The sequence below is a fragment of the Muscardinus avellanarius genome (assembly GCF_963383645.1).
Source record: "Muscardinus avellanarius genome assembly, chromosome: 2".
NCBI lineage: Eukaryota > Metazoa > Chordata > Mammalia > Rodentia > Gliridae > Muscardinus > Muscardinus avellanarius.
In genome coordinates, this window is record NC_137787.1 from 49619936 (window position 1) to 49638410 (window position 18475).

General features: G+C 34.6%; 1 protein-coding gene across 1 annotated transcript in view; it reads left to right on the plus strand.

Annotated features, from left to right (window-relative positions):
• Positions 1-12009: 12009 nt before the first annotated feature.
• The window catches only part of TFPI (tissue factor pathway inhibitor), a gene marked incomplete at both ends in the record, with an annotated part of 92145 nt that continues 85679 nt past the window's right edge, over positions 12010-18475 (plus strand). The window contains 2 exons of the mRNA XM_080689366.1: positions 12010-12132; positions 12363-12486. Of these exons, the coding sequence (XP_080545492.1) occupies positions 12010-12132; positions 12363-12486 (247 nt within the window). The remainder of the gene's footprint in view (positions 12133-12362; positions 12487-18475) is intronic.

An 18475-nucleotide genomic window follows, 5' to 3' on the forward strand; every position in this document is an offset into this window, starting at 1 on the left:
GACATAAAGGAGAAGGAGAATACAAAAACTACAAGGTCTTTAAGAAAAGGACACATTTGTGAAATCAATGATTTAGTTCAGTTTTACTCGTAGTATCTTTAAAATGTCTTTGGGATATCTAAGTGGTAATTATATAATTATATAATCATATAAATCATATAATTACTTTATGTATATATAGGTATATAAATCATATAAATTACTTTATATATACAGGCATATATATAATACTTTATGTATATAGGCATATACACATAATTATATATAATGATAATTATAATAGTATAATGTTACATTACTAATATAATATATAGTATATTATATTACATATACATATATGTAACACATATATGTATATACTATACATATAGTTAATATGTAATATATTATAAAATATTATATAATGTATATATAATTAATATATTGTAATTAACATATATTAGTATTAGTATATAATATAGCTATAAAGCATATAGTTACTTCTATTAGAGTTAAAATATAATATATGGCATATTATTTTACTATTATATGATATATCATATTAATATGGCAATAATTATATATTATATCTAATATATAGTACAAAATATATTATAGTATACATAATTTTATATATTACATTACAATATAATACATTTATAATTGTAATTATATATATATATCATCTGCATTTAGAAGTACAAGAAAGAGAAACATTTTTGAAATTAAATATATATGCTGCATATCTGATACCAAGAATATAAAGGGGATGAATTGGGTGTAGATTTTAGAGTAAAAAAAGTAGTATATGGAAACTTGGGGAAAATCAGCAAGTAGTGAATGTAGAGAAAGTATAGCTGGAAAATAAGGCTGAGGTAAAGAAATAAAACCAGCTGGAAATTTCTAGAAAGTTGTGTATATAGGCCAAGTTCTAGAGGTCAAGAGGGTTATTAAGAAGTGTTTATTAGACTTAACTAACTCTTGGAAAGAAGTGCTTCAAAATCTTGGTGTGATGGGAAGAAGTGGAATGGACTTGTGCCTGGGGGTAGAGAAATGCAAAGAGCTGCAACATAGAAGAATATAAAATGCTAAACATAGCCGGGCATGGTGGCGCACGCTTGTAATCTCCATGCTTGGGAGACAGAGACAGGAGGATTGTGCAGGTTCGAAGCCAGCCGCGCGCGCTGGCTTAGGAGACCCTGTTTCCAAATAAAATGTAAAAATAGGTCTGGGAGTGTAGCCCGGAGGTAGAAGGGCTTCCAGGAACCCCAGTACCACCAAAATAAATAAATAAATAAATAAATAAATAAATAAATAAATAAATAAAATGCTAAACATGATGTCAGTCTAAGGAAGTTTTTGTTTCTTTTAAAGAGGGATGAAACTTAATTATACCTTTGATAAACATAGTGAATGTGGAGAGAAAATGACAGGAATAATTAATGGGTGTTGCTCAAGAACAGAGAAAGAAATCACATCTTCAGGGAAGATAGAGAAGAGGACTTATTCATTAAATATGTATTCCCCCTTCTTTTAGTATTGCCTTCAATACAGCAGAGACAGAAAAGCTTAAAACAAATTCCAGATGATCTCAAAGCAAGAATTTCACATGTGCTTTAGGTTCCATCATAAAATACACTCACATGAAGCTTGGAATCAGATCTGAGATTATTGAAGAGGAAAGGAGAGGGTCTGGTTTCCTAACTGGTAGCACACAGTGTGGAAGAGGCAGTAGGGTTCTGAACACAGAAGGTGCAGTGGCACTATGTGTTTGTGTATGCATTTTTGTGCATTTGAAGGAGAAAGAGAGAGATGGGAAGGGAGAGGAAGAAAGAGGGAGAAGGAAAGGGAGAGGGGGGGAGGGGGAGAACGAGAGGGAGAGGGAGAGGGAGAAGGAGAGAGAGGGAGTTATTTGTTCTGGGAAAACACAGCTATCGAGAAAACTTATCAATGCAACAGACAAGTTTCCTATTATGGGAGGTATTGCTAGTATATTGCAGCAGAGTTCCACTACTGAAAGTTTGTATCAGAACCTCTTTCTTCAGCACACTCAATAATGTCTAACTGACTTAGAACACTAGCAAATACCTTTAGCCTTAGATACTTAGATTAGCTGGGTGCAGTGGCACACACTTGTAATCTCAGCAACTGTAGAGGCTGAAGGAAAAGGATTCTAAGTTTTTGGCCAGGCTGAGCAATTGATGAGAGACCCTGTCACACAATAAAACAAAAAGGGCTGAAGGTAATAGTCCATTCCCAGTACTGCAAACAAAAAATAAAACAAAACAAAACTTAGATTAGATTCTGTTTATTTTGCCTTAACCATAAACCATAAAACTTTAAAAATATATGTATAGAAAAAAATTACTGATGGGAACAGGAAGTTTGGAAACATACTGACAGTTTTCTTTCTCAAAACAAAAGGTATTCTACTGAGAGTAAAGAAGTATGTCTTGGAGAAAGGACTTGGGGAATATTATAAATATTTTATCCATGAACTGATATTCAAAAAACTCACTTTTGTCCTATTTCTGGAAGCTTTTTGCTTTGAAGGAAAAATATAAATTCCTCTGTTAATATAATGAAGTAAAAAATATTCTCATTGAAGCAATATAGTAGAATAAGTAAATATAAAACTTTTCTGTTACAAATATCTTGAAGTGCTTTGTTAAAAATATAACTTTTTCTGATAAAAGAATTGCTGTGTTTACAGAAAAAGATGAAAACTACCCCTGGTCAGAAGAAAGAAACTTTAAAAATCCAATCCTATGGCTTTTTCCTAAAGGAAGGAACTTGAAAAAGAAGCCAACTGTAGCTGTGGTTGTGTATTGAGCTTGATTTTACATGCTCATGGGGATAAGAAATAAGTTTTTAGTTCATATAAAACAAGAATTTAGCACTGAGACACCTGAAAATCACTGAGATTCTACAAGAAGTTACACATTGACTTCAAAGGAAGGCAAAAGGAGTCTCTATCCACCTGCAGAAGTAGAGAGTCTCTTGCTGTGGTCAAAGCAAAAAATCATATTTCCCTCAGTAGTTTAAAGCAATATACATATACCTCAAGTCAACTTGAGGTCAAATTTACAGAGTTTTAATTGGTACAGAAATACCAATACCAGAAAAAAAAAAAAAAACTTGCCGGGCGTGGTGGCACATGCTTTTAATCTCCGCGATTGCGAGGCAGAGACAGGAGGATCGCACAGGTTCGAAGCCAGTAGGAGACCCTGTTTCCAAATAAAAATATAAAATAGGTCTGAGAGTGTAGCCCGGAGGTTGAAGGGCTTCCAGGAACCCCAGTACCACAAAAAAAAAAAAAAAGAAAAAGAAAAGAAACTTAAACCTTCATGGAGTTTTGGGCAGCACAATGATAATGCATTCAAGAAAAAAAAATGAGTCATATCTTTGACATCATAAATTGCATATTTTTATTGCAACTTTTCAGCAATGCTGTAAGTTTTGTTATTATAATAAAACCATGTATTATAGAAATTTTGTGAAATAAAATGCCTACAGAAATGGTAATAGAAAGTTTCCATCTGAACAAACAGAAGTCATTTAAGATAACTGGCACTTGTAAATGCCCATTCTGTCTGGATAGACGGTTTTTTGTTTGTTTGTTTGTTTGTTTGTTTGGTGGTACTGGGGTCCCTGGAAACCCTTCTACTTCCAGGCTACATCCCAGACCTACTTTTTTATATTTTTATTTAGAAACAAGGTCTCCTAAACCAGCACGGCTGGCTTCGAACCTGCGCGATCCTCCTGTCTCTGCCTCCCAAGCGCGGGGATTACAAGCATGCGCTACTACGCCTGGCCAAGATAGACTTTTCACAAGTAATCTTACTGTGAAAGCTGAGTTCATTTCTGCAATAATTAATTGACAATTAGAAGACATAGCCAATAGGACTTCAAAATAGAAGATCTGTTCAAAAGACCAGAAAAGAACTATGTACAAATTTATTAAAGTAAAAAGCAAGAAACTAAAAGCATTAAGCCCAAACCATTAAATTATGAGAATAGGCAGACTTGAAAGAGAATCAAGTAGAATATCCAAAACTAAAATATAGTAATTTCAATAAAAAACTTATTATATGACCCAAATTGCAGGTAACACATTGAAAGAGTTAATGAATGATTAGTTATGAGTTCCAGGGCAATAACCCAGGATGTAGAACAGGGAAATATAATTACCTTTACCATCTATTTCACTTAGAAATAAAAGCCAAAAGAAAAGAATGTTCACATACACTCACGATTCTAGCACTCCATGTTTTGAAGGGAAAATGTCAATACCTGAGTTAGTAGAATGCGATTAAAACTTTCTCAAGGCAACAGGGTAGAGTAAGTTTACGTGAAACATTTCCACTATACATGCCATATCTTTATGCATATACTCACCTAAAGTAGATAGGCAATTTGGGGAGCCTAGTGAAAAATGAAAATATTAGCTCCTTCACCAAATGTGAATACAGTGAGAGCAGAGTGTTGAGGCGCAGTAGCCTGCATGGCGGCACAGATCACATCCATGAAGCCCGCCTTCCTTCCGCTCAGCCCTCCCTTCTGTTTTAAGATGAGCTGCATGTCTTCCAACTAAAGTGTGTTCTACACGATTACTGAACTCCAGCTCCTCTTAACTACTTATGATTTTTCTCCTCAAATCAGTTTATTAATCCAGAAAAATGCTAGTCAGTATTATTTTCTTCAAAGAAAGAAGCAAGCCAATGATAGATTGCAAGCTTTTTCTTTTTCCTTGATTGTGTGAGAGGATGAAAACCCAAATACTGTCTCTGTGTTGCCATTGTTTAGTCTAAGTTTTCGGTAAAATGAATATCACCTGGATTCTGAATGACTTCTGTGTTAAAAAAAAAAAAAAGAAAAAAGAAACTATTGCCAAAGCAGTAGAAATTACATTCTTCCCAATCTGAGTGGGCTTTGGCAGGCACCCGATTCCTAGATTGTCTACAGAATCACTAGTATGTGGACCTGAAGAATATCAGTGGGACTCAGAAAAAAATTATGCCTGGAAAACGCCCTTTCCTAAATTGGCTTTGCCTTTAATGGAACTGAATTTACAAGTTCAGTATTTCCAATTGGCCCCACTTCCCTGAGCGGTCAGTGTGGATAGCAGCTGTAGATACTAATGGCTGCATCGGCATTTCCCGTTTACTCTTTCGCCTTCAGTTTCTCCCTGAGCATTTTCTCCAAGCCAAGACTTTTGCTCCAGTCTTTTGATAAATCCATCTTTAGTAATGATTGCATCATATCAAAGCCAGATGTCAATTCTGTCAAAATCATTTCACCAATGAAGAAAATCTATGTGTCATCTGAAGTAGGTAACAGCTTTATATATCTGAATATATTTCTTGACCCCTTTGATGAAAAATGTGCCAGAATGTATGTTCCAAAAAGCCAGAAGTATTTATTTTGTTTACTAAAATCGTCCCAGTAGTGGCAAAGAGTAGGTATTCAATAAATAGCTGAGGGATGGATCTGATTCTATAAATGCTCTTTTTGCTATTTAGTGAGGTAAATGGCAGCAAAGCATTATGGTAGTCGTACATTAAATATTAAAAATTGTTAAGCAAACCAGCAGATTGTTCTAAGGAATATTTTCTGTACCACTTAGACAAATATGTGTCATAGAGACAATACTGAAAGTTATGATGTAAAGGCATAATTTTATATGACTAAAAATTGACAAGACATATCAATTTAGTTTTTTATACATATTTGGTTAATTGGCCAGTAAGCTTAGATAAAAAATAAACCAAATATATGCACAATTCATAAGTATGTACTTATTTTATAATATTGTTTTTCTGTTCCCTTCATTTCAGCCAAATTAATATTATGTTATAATAGAGATTATCATATCATTTTGTTCTTCTTTAAGAAAATATAATTTGACATAACTTATCAAAATTAGAAATTACATTCGGCCTAAACAATTTATAATATCATGTTTTAAATTTTTCCTTTCAAAGCATTAAATACAATTTAGTAAGATAAATAGAAACTAGCACAGTGGCACATATCTGTAATCTCAGTACTTGGATGACTGTTTTGGGTCCAGCCTCAAAAACTTAAGAAGACCCTCAACAACTTAGTGAGACCTTGTTTCAAAAACAAAAAATAAAAAGGGCTGGGAGTATAGGTTGGAGGTAGGGTTGAACCTAGTTGAATTTAATACTAGATTCAATTCCCAGTACTCAAAAGGAAAAATATATAGAGTATACACTTTTAATGGCTATCAAATTTTAAACTACAAAACTACATAAAGCTAAATTTTAATATAATTTTTAAAATTCTGACAAAGTTTTATAAAATGTTTTAAGAAAAATAAAATTATCAGCAGTTCTTGTAATTAGTGTTCATCTAGTTACCCATGAAAAGAATTATTATAATTCATGTCTATGTATTAATCAATTTCAAAATTATATGGGCTTTTTACAACTCTTTTTACCTCAAAAGCTCTCTTGCCTGTCATGTGTAACTGTTGAAAATGACTCACTAATTTGTGTGTTCCTCTATGAAGAAAAATTACAATAAAATTAGGACTCTAAGCAATCTAGGAAAAAAAATAATGCTTAGTATATAAAGATCTATTCAATTCCTGCTACCCAAAAGGACTTGAAAGGGTAATTACTTTGGTTTTATATCTTAGCTGAGCACCTTTGCCACTCAGATCCTTCTTGTACATAGAAGCAGAAAAATGAGAGCTCTCTCAAGGGAAAAGCCTGAGAACCTCAGTTCAAGTGATTAAAATGTGCACTCATCACCAACAGTGAGACAAGCCAAACCAAGTGCTCGGACAGAATACAACGAAGACAAAACATCTCACTCCTATAATAATCCTAGAGGGTTTGTACAACGTGATCAAAATCATATCAAGATATCAAACATACCCAAATTAAGTGCACTCTAAACCTTCCTATAATTCTCAAAAATGTTAACAGAATGCTGCCATATTAAAATATAAGCTATATCTCTATGTAATGATATGGAGTAAATGCACTCTAAGACAAGATTTTTTTTTAAGATTCAGAACAGTATTTCAGCTTTGAAAAGATTAGAGGCAACAACAATTTCCAGAACAATGAAAACAGAGATAATATTTGCTACTCTGGGATCAGGTAGAGACTAAAAGATGTTTATTTTCCACTTTTCACTTTTCTGTATGGTATGATTTATTTATTTGTATTTATCTATTTTTGTGTGTGTGGTACTGAGGGTAGAACCCAGAAACATTCTACGCCTGAGGTACACCTCCAGCCTCATTTTTCATTCTTTATTTTGAAACAGGGTGTCGCTGAGTTGCAAAGGACCTCAGTAAATAGCTGAGGCTGTTGGCAAAATGTGATCCTCCTGTCTCAGCCTCCCAAATGCTGGGATTACAAGTGTGTGCCACCATCAAAATTATATGATTTATTTTTAACATAATACAAATTTTATTTTCTAATTTAAAAATAAAATGATTTGATTCCTGTATGTATTATAAAATTTATGTTTGAGTCTTAGAAAATAAAAAAATGTCAGGCAAAAACAATTGGAGTTTGTCATTTAGTTGACACAAGACTGATTATAGGTTATGACTTAGCTTTAACTGATTGAGGCACTACATACAATTCATTGAAATTGAATTACTCATCTTCACAGATGAGATTTCTTCTATCTCTAACCCTACCTTAAGTACTAACATGAACTATAGCTTATTTAAAATGTCGCCAACAGAGGGCAGTAACCAACCACAAATAGTTCCATGCTTTCTATCCTTAGCAATGAATCATTTTTGTGGAATTTGAAAGATAAAATATTCAACATACAACCATTTTGTTCCCTATTCTCAAAAATTATGATCAAATTCCAGTTTTCTCCCATGCAAACAAAGACTTCAAATAAACACCTATTCTTCATAGGAAAAATTTTTTCAGCCCTTTGGGTAAGGAAGAGAAAATATGATAATAGAAAGAAGATTATAAAATGATTTACTGATGACAGAAGATACCTTATAGAAATCAGAATGTTATGTCCCCTCTGTCTTCTAATCACTTGTATGTGGGCTGTTACAGCATTAGTACCCATTGGAAAGGTCACAGACAAGGGATAGCAACAAACTTGGATTTAAACTCTGCTATTATAGTCTGATAAGTGCTAAAACTTTGGACAATTTAATTAAGGTTTAAAATTCTCAGATTACTTAAAATTTAAAAGAATGGCAATAGTGATTTTAAATAGCGATTTTAACTCTAAGATTATTTTAAATGTATAACAGAGTACTATATATATAACAAGTGTTCAGTCATATGCAGTAGGATTATAATGTAATTTACTATTATCACACAGATTCCTTTGTTTAGGGCCCCTGAAAGTAATAATAGAAAAATTTAATTTTATCCTTAAACATTTATCTGTGTACATGCAGATATACATAAATGTATATAAATGGTGTTCATATGCTATTAATATATGACTAATTTTGATTTCTTTAACCAAATTTTAAAAATTTGGTATATGTTTAACTCATTAAAACAGAGACCTGAGCCACTCATTGTGGCACACATCTATAATCTTAGCACTCTTGAAGCTGAAACAAGAGGATCTAATCACAGGTTACAGGCAAGCAATTTAGCAAGACTCTCAACAACCTAATGAGACCTGTTTCAAAATAATAAAATAAAATAAAAAGGGCTGGAGATATAGCTCAGATGTAGAACATCCCTGAGTTCAATCACTAGTAAAACACACACATACACACACACACACACACACACACACACACACACACACAGACACACACACACACACGATGATGCCACGTTAGCTTTCATCTCAATTTTATACTTTTCTTTCTTTTTTTTTTTTTCTGGTGGTACTGGGGTTCCTGGAAACCCTTCTACCTCCGGGCTACACTCCCAGACCTATTTTTATATTTTTTTATTTGGAAACAGGGTCTCTTAAGCCAGCACAGCTGGCTTAGAACCTGCGCGATCCTCCTGTCTCTGCCACCCAATCGCGGGGATTACAAGTGTGCGCCACCACGCCCAGCGTAATTTTATATTTTTCAAAGGAGAAAAATCTAGGATACTAAATGAGAGCTAATAAATTAATAGAAATAGACACAACAAAATGATAAAAATGAGCAAAAAACAAAGAAAAATCTCCAAGTTTAAGTATAAAATAATCAATAAAAACTTGAACATTCAATTTTATTTTTAGCAAAAGATTGCAATTTTAAAATACTGCTGTTTTTGTCTTTACTACTAAAAGTTTATAATGTCATTGAGGCAGTGATCACATGAGTACAATCCCACTGTGAAGTACTAATGAATAGAAATTAATGTAAAATAAAATATTTAACCATAGATTCTACTTTAAAGATTTTTTAAAAAATCAAACATAATGACCAACGCATAAAAATTTGTCTTCACATTTTGGATATTGAACAATTGTGAACAAGAAACCAAGTTTGTATAAGTTAGAAGAAGGAAATTAACTGAAAGTTATATTAAGTTTTATATTGTTTTGGTGCTAGGGACTCAACCCAGGGGCATTCTACCTCCACACTACATTCCTAGACCTATTTTTATTTTTTATTTTCAAATAGTGCCTTGCTAAGTTGCTGAGGGCCTGGCTAAATTGTTGAGGCCCTGGACTTAAACCTGCAATCCACCAATCTCAGCCTCCCAAGTACTGGGATTACAGGTGTGCACCACCATGCCTGGTTTACATGAAGCTTTGAAATAACTTCTAAGAATATTTAAAGACAGAGGTATTGAAAGATGAGAAATTCTCTCATTTGACACAATCCTTATTCATTAAAAATCATTATTATTAATAGGATTTACTTTAATACAGTAAATAAACATTGCAGAAAGCAATTTTATCTATCTTATTCTTTGTTGCCTTTTTTTAAAACTGTAGACCAATTATTGTCATATAGTTAATGATTAATACATATGCCCATATATGTATGTGCTAAATTATTTTATATTTTATATACTTTTATTTGTATGTTATAGTCTCACATCACAATGTAAAACACATTGACAGTGGCACACATGCACACACTTGGTTCCCCCCTCACATTTCCATCCCCCTTCCCAATACAGAGTGTTGATATTGAATTTGGTATATTCACATATGTACACACAGTTAATGGTAGTATTTCCATTAATGAACCTGCTTTCCTCCTCTTTCCTTAGAACACCTTTATATAGAATTCCTCTGGCATCCCGATTTTTCGTTAATTTTTATATTTAACAAAAGCAGATAAATCTCCACACTGATCTCCATAGTGGCTGCACTAATTTGCAAACCCACCAAAACTGTAAAAGAGTTTCTATTTTCCTAAATCCTTACCAACATTTATTGGTTTTGACTTCTTGATAATTGCCATTTTTGATTGAGGTTAGATGGAGTCTCAGTATAGTTTTGATTTGTGTCTCCCTTACTGCTAATGATGTTGAATATTGAATTCCCTTTAAAATCGGGAACAAGACAAAGAAGCCCACTATCACTCCTTTTCCATATAGTCCTTGAGACTCTTGTCAGAGCAATAAGACAAGAGAAGGATATAAAAGGAATTCAAATAGGAAAATAATTAAAATTATCTTCATTTGCAGATGACATGATCTTATAGAGAACCCCAAAACACAACCAAAAAACCACTAGAGTTAATGAACAAATTCAGTAAAGTAGTGGGATACAAAATCAACCTAAAAAGTTAATAACTTGTCTATACACCAACCATGAATCCACTGTGAAAGAAATCCAGGAAACAATTCCATTCATAATAATATGAAAACCAGTAAAATAATAGGAATAAACCTAACCAAAGAGGCAAAATACTTATACAATAAAAACTATTTTACACTTTTTTTTTTTTTTGGGTGGTACTGGGGTTCCTGGAAGCCCTTCTACTCCGGGCTACACTCCCAGACCTATTTTTACATTTTTATTTGGAAACAGGGTCTCCTAAGCCAGCGCGCACTGCTGGCTTCGAACCTGCGCAATCCTCCTGTCTCTGCCTCCCAAGCGCAGGGATTAGAAGCGTGCGCCACCACGCCTGGCCTATTTTATACATTTTAAAAAATGTTTTCTAAAACTTTTTTAAGGTTCTGGGGATTGAACCCAAGTTCTTTTGCATGATAGGCAAGCAATCTACCACTGAGGAATATCCTGAGCCCCCAAATAAAAATGTTTTTATAAAACATGTATTTAATTATAATAAATGACTTTATAAATTGCTAAAATAAAGATTATCTGTTAGTAGTATTTTTATAATTCTTACCAAAAATCACACCATCAACCATTCTTGCTTTAATAGACTGGATCTTATCTCATTAGACAAAGAGATAGGTAAACACAAAACCAGTATATTAGTGAGCTATTTCTCTCCAAAGTTCCAAATGACAATAGCCAATATAATTTTCTTTGTTCTGTTTCTTCATTTGTTTGGTACTGGTCATTGAATCCAGTATTCTGTTTTCTGTTACAGGATAAACCCTGTTATAGTTAGATAATGTCCTCTGAAGAGCTCATTTATTGGTGTTTAGAGCTAATATAATGAAGTTATGAGAATTATACTCTCTCCAGTACTGGGGATTTTATAAATTCATTACAATGGACTTATCTAGATGGTAACCTAGGCTGCTGGAGGGTGGCTGGAGAAGGTGATACCCCAGGGCCTTAGGGATTGTGATTTTGTCTTTGAATCACCTTACTTGATGTGAGAAGACCCTTTGTTTTCTCACTCCCTTTGTTTGTTTCCCTGAGCTCCTGACACCAGCCTCACATGGACTGAACCCTGAATTTAAAAAAAAAAAAAGAAAAACTGTAAGCAAAAAATTTTCCTATTTGTATAATCAGGTCCTTGGATCTTGGCTTATATCAGTGAAACTTGACTAGACACACCTCCAATCCTTTATATTTTGAAATGGGGTCTAAGTTGCTGAGGCTGGCCTCAAAACTTTGGTTGTCTTGTCTCAGCTCCCCACTGGGATTACAAGTGTGAGCCACACCTGAAAGAGCATGGAGCATATCACAGACATCAGGACTGGAGGAAGAGAAGTTTATTGTGGAAGGGGAGAGGGAGAGAGAGATCTGACAGGCCACCGCTGGCCAGTAAGAGAACAGCAGCAAGGTCCACCGAGGGTACAGGTTTTAGGGGACCCTGAATGGCAGGAAAGTCCATGAGGAGAAGAGTAGACATTTGCAGAATCAGGTTGTTTGTTTCATCATGGTCACCTGCTTACTGAGAAGTAACAGTTTCAGTTGTGAGGTAATAAAACTGTTTTGGTCAGCACCAACATGGTGGATGACTTAAAATGGCTGTGTTTATGCTAATAATTTCTCCTTTTTTGTTTTAATAATTGGCCTGTCAGGATGAAAGTAAGGGTGAAGGTCATTCTTCTTATAGCTTCTTCCTGCTGATAGGAGGCATAGTAGGCTCACGTTCTGCTGTCTGGGTCTTGCAGGTGGCTGTTGGTAATATTGGAGAGTCCTCAGGTAAGTGGTAATATTCTCCTCACATCATCTAATTGACCATTTGGTTGGTAAAGGTTTTTGCCTATTCTAGGACTGTCTCTTGGAGACATCTGAAAAAGTATGGTAGTAGAAACTCAAGGGTAGTATGGGAGGAAGGGGGCCAGGGAGCAGGAGAACCCAGTTGAGTATAGGTTTTCATAGGGATCAAGACAGGAAAGGTTGGCTGGAACCAAAACTCTTTTTATGGATTTTAGAGGCCAGATCTTGGACTGTCTGTATGTTTTGCTCTATTTTGCCTGATTGATTGACATAATAGCAGCATTGCTTCCTTAAAAAGAGTCAGGTACTGACCTTTTCAACTGTAAGTGTTATGAACATCACGATAACTTCTGTGGGTTCTTGGCTTCCATGGCCAAAAGAATTTCAACACACACCAGTCAGAGATAAAGGCAGAGGTTTTAATTTAAGCAAAGTAAGAATACACATTCAAGGAAAATTGGGACCATCTCAAGAGAGGCCATGGGGAGCTGAGTTGACATTTACAGAATTAGGTTGTTTGTTTAGCCATGGACAACTGCTTACTGAGAAGTTACATGAACATGCTGTGATTATATAGTGGTTAGTATTCTGCATTGTGGCCACAGCAAACTCAGTTTGAATCCAGGTCACAGCACCAATGAAAGGGTGCAGGATGTATCACAGACACCAGGACTGGAGGAAGAGAGGTTGTGTGTGTGTGTGTGTGTGTGTGTGTGTGTGTGTGTGTGTGTGTATGTGTGTGTCCTGGTAAGGAGAATACAGCAAGGTCCACTGGTGGTATAGGTTTTATGAGGCCCTGGGGCAGAAATTGAATGGCAGGAAAGTCCATTAGTGGCAGAGTTGACATTTACAGAATTAGGTTGTTTGTTTAGCCATGATTATCTGCTAACTGAGAAATGATAGTTTTGAGTTGTGAGGTAATGAAACTGTTTTGGTCAGTCCCCAACATGGCAGATGATTTAAAATGGCTGAGATTATACCAATAATGCCAATATCATTTTTTTCTGGTTCTTTTTAAAAATATTAATGAAAATACAAGAAATATGCTTAATAGAGAGAGAGAAAAAATAGAAATTTCAAATTAAAAAGTATTGACCAAATTCAGTTATTACAAAACAGGCAGAAATTTTAGTGATCAGGATAGATTTTAAAAGAATAAGCATATTTGATTCCTTTAATCCCACAGCCTGGTAGTATTTAAAATGTTTTTGAGATATATGATTTTGAACATAACTTTTGATTAATATACTATAGATATATTTCAATGTACCTCTGTACATGATCCATATAATTCAGTCTAACCTTCACTCACATGAACTTTGAATGATTTACTGAATTTTGGTACTGAAGATTGAACCAAGGGCATTCTATCTTTGAGCTACACCCCCAGCCCTTTCTATTTTTTTTTTTTTTTAAATAGTGTCTATCTATATTGCTGAGAGTCTGGCTACTTACTTACTGACGCTGTCCTCAAACCTGTGATCCTCTTGTCTCAGCCTCTCAGGTATTGGCATTACGGGTGTGATTCCAATGCTGCCTGGCTCAGATTATTTTTTAATAAACTTAAACAATGTAGCACATTTTCTTCTCTACCCAATGCTTAACCAATCCTACTATGCCTTTAAATTTTTTCTGATACTGTCATAACCTAGAAAAATATTATCAAATACATTTTTTGGTTCTTTCAAATTCTAAACTGATATATTAAAAGAATCTTAGTCCTGGGAAACAAGTCTTTTATTAGTACTATTATTGGAAGTACTATACTTATAGTACTATTTTTACTACTGTAAGAAGATGAGGCCATTTACATGATCAAATACAAAACTCCATGAATCTACGGCAATAACCCCCTGTTCATCCTCCCAAGTACTAGAAACACGGGCATATACCATCACACCCAGCTTAAAAGATGGGACTTTCTAACTGGATGTTGGTTTAATAAAAAACAAAATATTTGTGCAATAAATAACTCCTAGTTATTAAAAAGAATTGAATCTGGTGGGAAACACTGCGTGTTAAGTGCTGTGTGTCTGTGTATTTATATTACTTTAAAGCTCAACGTGATGTATATCTACAAGCAACAATAAAAATATAAAAATAAATAAAAAAGTCGGGTGTGGTGGCACACGCTTGTAATCCCCGCACTTGGGAGGCAGAGACAGGAGGATTGCTCCAGGTTCGAAGCCCGCCTTGCTGGCTTAAGAGACCCTGTTTCCAAATAAAAGTATAAAAAAAAAAATAGGTCTAGGAGTGAAGGCCAGAGTAGAACGGTTTCCAGGAACCCCAGTACCACCAAAAATAAATAAATAAATAAATAAATAAATAAATAAATAAATTGTCAGAAGACTATGTGACAATAAACAGTTAAGTGACTAAAACCAGAACACAATTTAACAGACACAATATAATCTAATTTTTGAAAAGAGAAATATGTATTTATTTGTAGAGTTATCCATGACAGAATATAAAGAACAAATTTTATAATGCTTATGGTTAGATACTTATAAGTAATATGTACTACTTAAATTTTGAGCAGGGTGTTGCAGTGCATGCCTGTAATCCTGGTACTTGGGAGGCTGAGACAGAAGGATCACAGATTCCAGGTCAGCCTCAGCAACTTGGCAAGACTATCAGCAACTTACAACGACTCTGTTTCAAAATAAAAAAATAAAATAAAATAGGACTAGGGGTTTGGCTTGGGAGCAGAATGCCTCTGGGTTCAATCCCTACTATCAAAAAACAAAAAATAAATAATAATCTTTTAACTTTTTAATACTTTCCTTATTTTCTATAATGCATAGATTTTTAAATAGGCGCTTTGTTAGGACTTCAATTTACTTGAAATGAAAATCATTTGAGAGAATAATCATATCCTATACCTAGATGCACTTTGTTAAGAAATCACCAAAAACTCCAAAACTCACAAGAGGAAATTTCAGAAGGAATGATTCAGGAGAATGAGGGGCACTTGGAAGACCAGTAGCAGATTGGGCAGTTAACAAGAATTTCCAGATACAAGTAGGTTTGTAAGAGTCAGGTTCAGAGTAAAAACTGGTCCTCAAAGAAAAAATAAGGATGTTGGCTGGTCTTGTATGCTCTGAAATTCTGGGCAGGATCACACCATCTAACCAACCAGCTCCTCTGAGGTTGGAATTCATGAAGGAATTAGCTCCCTCTAATCGAAAACAACATGAATGGAAATATAGAGATTATTCTGAGAACAAACTTAAGGTAGCATTCTTAACCAAAAAAAGACATAATGTAACTAGTAAACCCTCAAAGCAAGTCCATTAGGAGAAATAAATCAATCTATGCGTATGCTATTGAGGGAGACTGAAAGAAAACTTATCTATTTTTACACATGATTTTCCTGGGACATTCAGAATAAAAGTAGTTTTGTCATGGGAGAAGTGTTGATTCTGGGAAAAGTCCGGAGGAGTTCTTGTTTGGGGGAGAGGGGTCACACCTCCGAACCTTCACAAGTCTTTGGCTTACATGACAGAAAAGAATTTTAGCACATGCTGGTCAGAGACATATACAAAGATTTATCTTAAAAAATAAAGCCGGACATGGTTGTACACACTTGTAATCCCAGTATTTGAAAGGCTGAGACAGAAAGATCACAGGTTCACAGATAGCCTCAGCTACTTAGTGAGGTCCTCCACAACTTAGTGATATCTTGTTTCAAAATAAGGAATAAAAATTAGGGCTGGAGGTGTAGCTTGAAAGTAGAATAGCCCTGGGTTCAATCCCCAGTACTATTTAAAAGAAAGATAGAAAGAAAAAGAAGAAATGTATATTCAAAGGAGAATGCAGGCTATCTCCAGATCTCTAGACTGAGAGACATTTTGAGAGTTCATGTCTTCTCTTTAAAAAAAAAAAAAAAAAAAAAAAACCTTGGTGGTGAAAGGCAGTTATGGTAAGGTATGTGAGGATAACATCAATGTGGTGATCATGATCCTGTTTATGAGCCTGTTTAGGTGGTCTGATCATTCACAGGCCCTGAGGCTGACCATCATCTTCATCAGCTGATCAAGAGCTTATGCTGGAAAGATCTCTAAATTATAGGCTTTTCAAGATACTGTATCTGTCCTGTTGACAGATCACAGGGTAATAATAGCTTTCTTCAGTTAACCTTAAGATTTTTAGATTTACTAGGAATTTGAGAGAGACATGGCTGGAAGAATGAACTGGTGTGGGGAGTAAAGGTCTGATGAATTTTAGCTCCTGGGTTTTATATTAAAGTTATATTTTCTACATATTTCTTTTTTTCTTTTTATCCAACCTTAGCTGGTAGTATACAAAGATTGACTTTTAATGCAGTTTACCAGTATCTGTCCTGGCAAGACAGGTGAGCCTAGGGTTGGAAATAATTTTTGTTTATGAGGCTAATAAACCATTCATTGAGATGGTCTGAGCATCTTTGAGCATTATTTTAGCTAATTAAAGAACAGTCTCTTCTTTAAGGATCAAGGGCTTTTGCTGTAAGAAGTAGAAGGAAATACAGACCCAACTTTTCTGGTTTACACCATGTGACATTCACACTTATGAGCATCATATTATATATGCATATGATAGTACAGTATCAATAACAATGCCTAAGAAAGATGTTATAGAAGTACAAGCTTAAATCATACTGAAAACTATAAAGCTAAAATAAAATACAGATAGTATAAGCAAATTTTAAGTGGGATCCAGTTAATGTAAAATTGAAGAATTATTAAGACACAGTAATTAAAAATATAGAAAACAAAAAGTATGAGACCAGTTTAATAGACAGAAGGTAAATAAGACAAAACAAAGTCAAGAAACTAAAGAAAAAAATATGTATTGTTAGAAATAGAAAATCTAAGGTTTAACTTTCCAGGTAGTAGCAAAAAAGATCTTGAGAATTCTGGGGAAAATGAAAACAAAGATGACTCTTGTTCTTCATTCTCTGGGATTTTGCTTTCTTTCTTAAGGGAATTTCCAAACAAATATCCTAAATAAAGAGAGTAGATACTGAAAGCTGGGTTGGCATAGCAGTCAATAAGCTGCTGGTTCTCAACAGGGGGCAAATTGATTCCTGACACTTTATACATTCTGGGCTCTTTTCTCTTTTTGTGTTCACCAACCCAATGTGCTGTGTACATAATGAGCCCCTTAATATTAGAAAGAAAAAAGACCTTCAAAGGTGCAAGCACCATAAATGAGACAACAGGGCACAATAGTTAAGCCCAAGGATTCTCAAGTTGGACTTAACATTTACAATTCATTTAGTACTTTCTGTGTCATCTTACAGGGTAGTTGAGAAAATCAAATGGGGTCACCTAGTTAAAACTTTCAAATAACAGTAAATGTTAAGAAATAATTACATAGTAAAAATTAAGTACCAACAATAGATTAAATTTAAGTACCAAAAATAGATTTGAGAAGCTGGATGTGGTGGCACATGCTTGCAATCCCCGCTCTTGGGAGGCGGAAACAGGAGGATCACACAGGTTCGAAGCCAGTCGCGCTGGCTTAAGAGACCCTGTTTCCAAATTAAAAAAATATTAAAAAAAATAGGTGTCTGGGAGTGTAGTCAGTGGTAGAAGGGTTTCCAGGAAACCCCAGTACCACCAAAATAAGTAAGTAAGTAAGTAAATAAATAAATAAATAAATATTTGAGTAGTTAATACTGCTGTGATTTTGGATTAAATGTTATTCATCGGGAAACTTCAGCTTTCACGTATGAGGAAGGGGAGGACGTGGGGAGAGAGCCGGAGGGAAGCTCACCAAGTGCTGGATGAATGCCTCACTATCACTCTGACCTACGTTATGATGCGAAACTGCAATGCGCAGATAAAGTACATAAAAATAAATATACTAAAAATAGAAAAAGAAAATATGGTAAGCAGACACATGGCAGAACCTAGGAGAGAAGACAGCAAATATGTGAGCACTTTTTTTTACTGCTTAGAATTCTCACAGGAGGCTTGCTGTGATG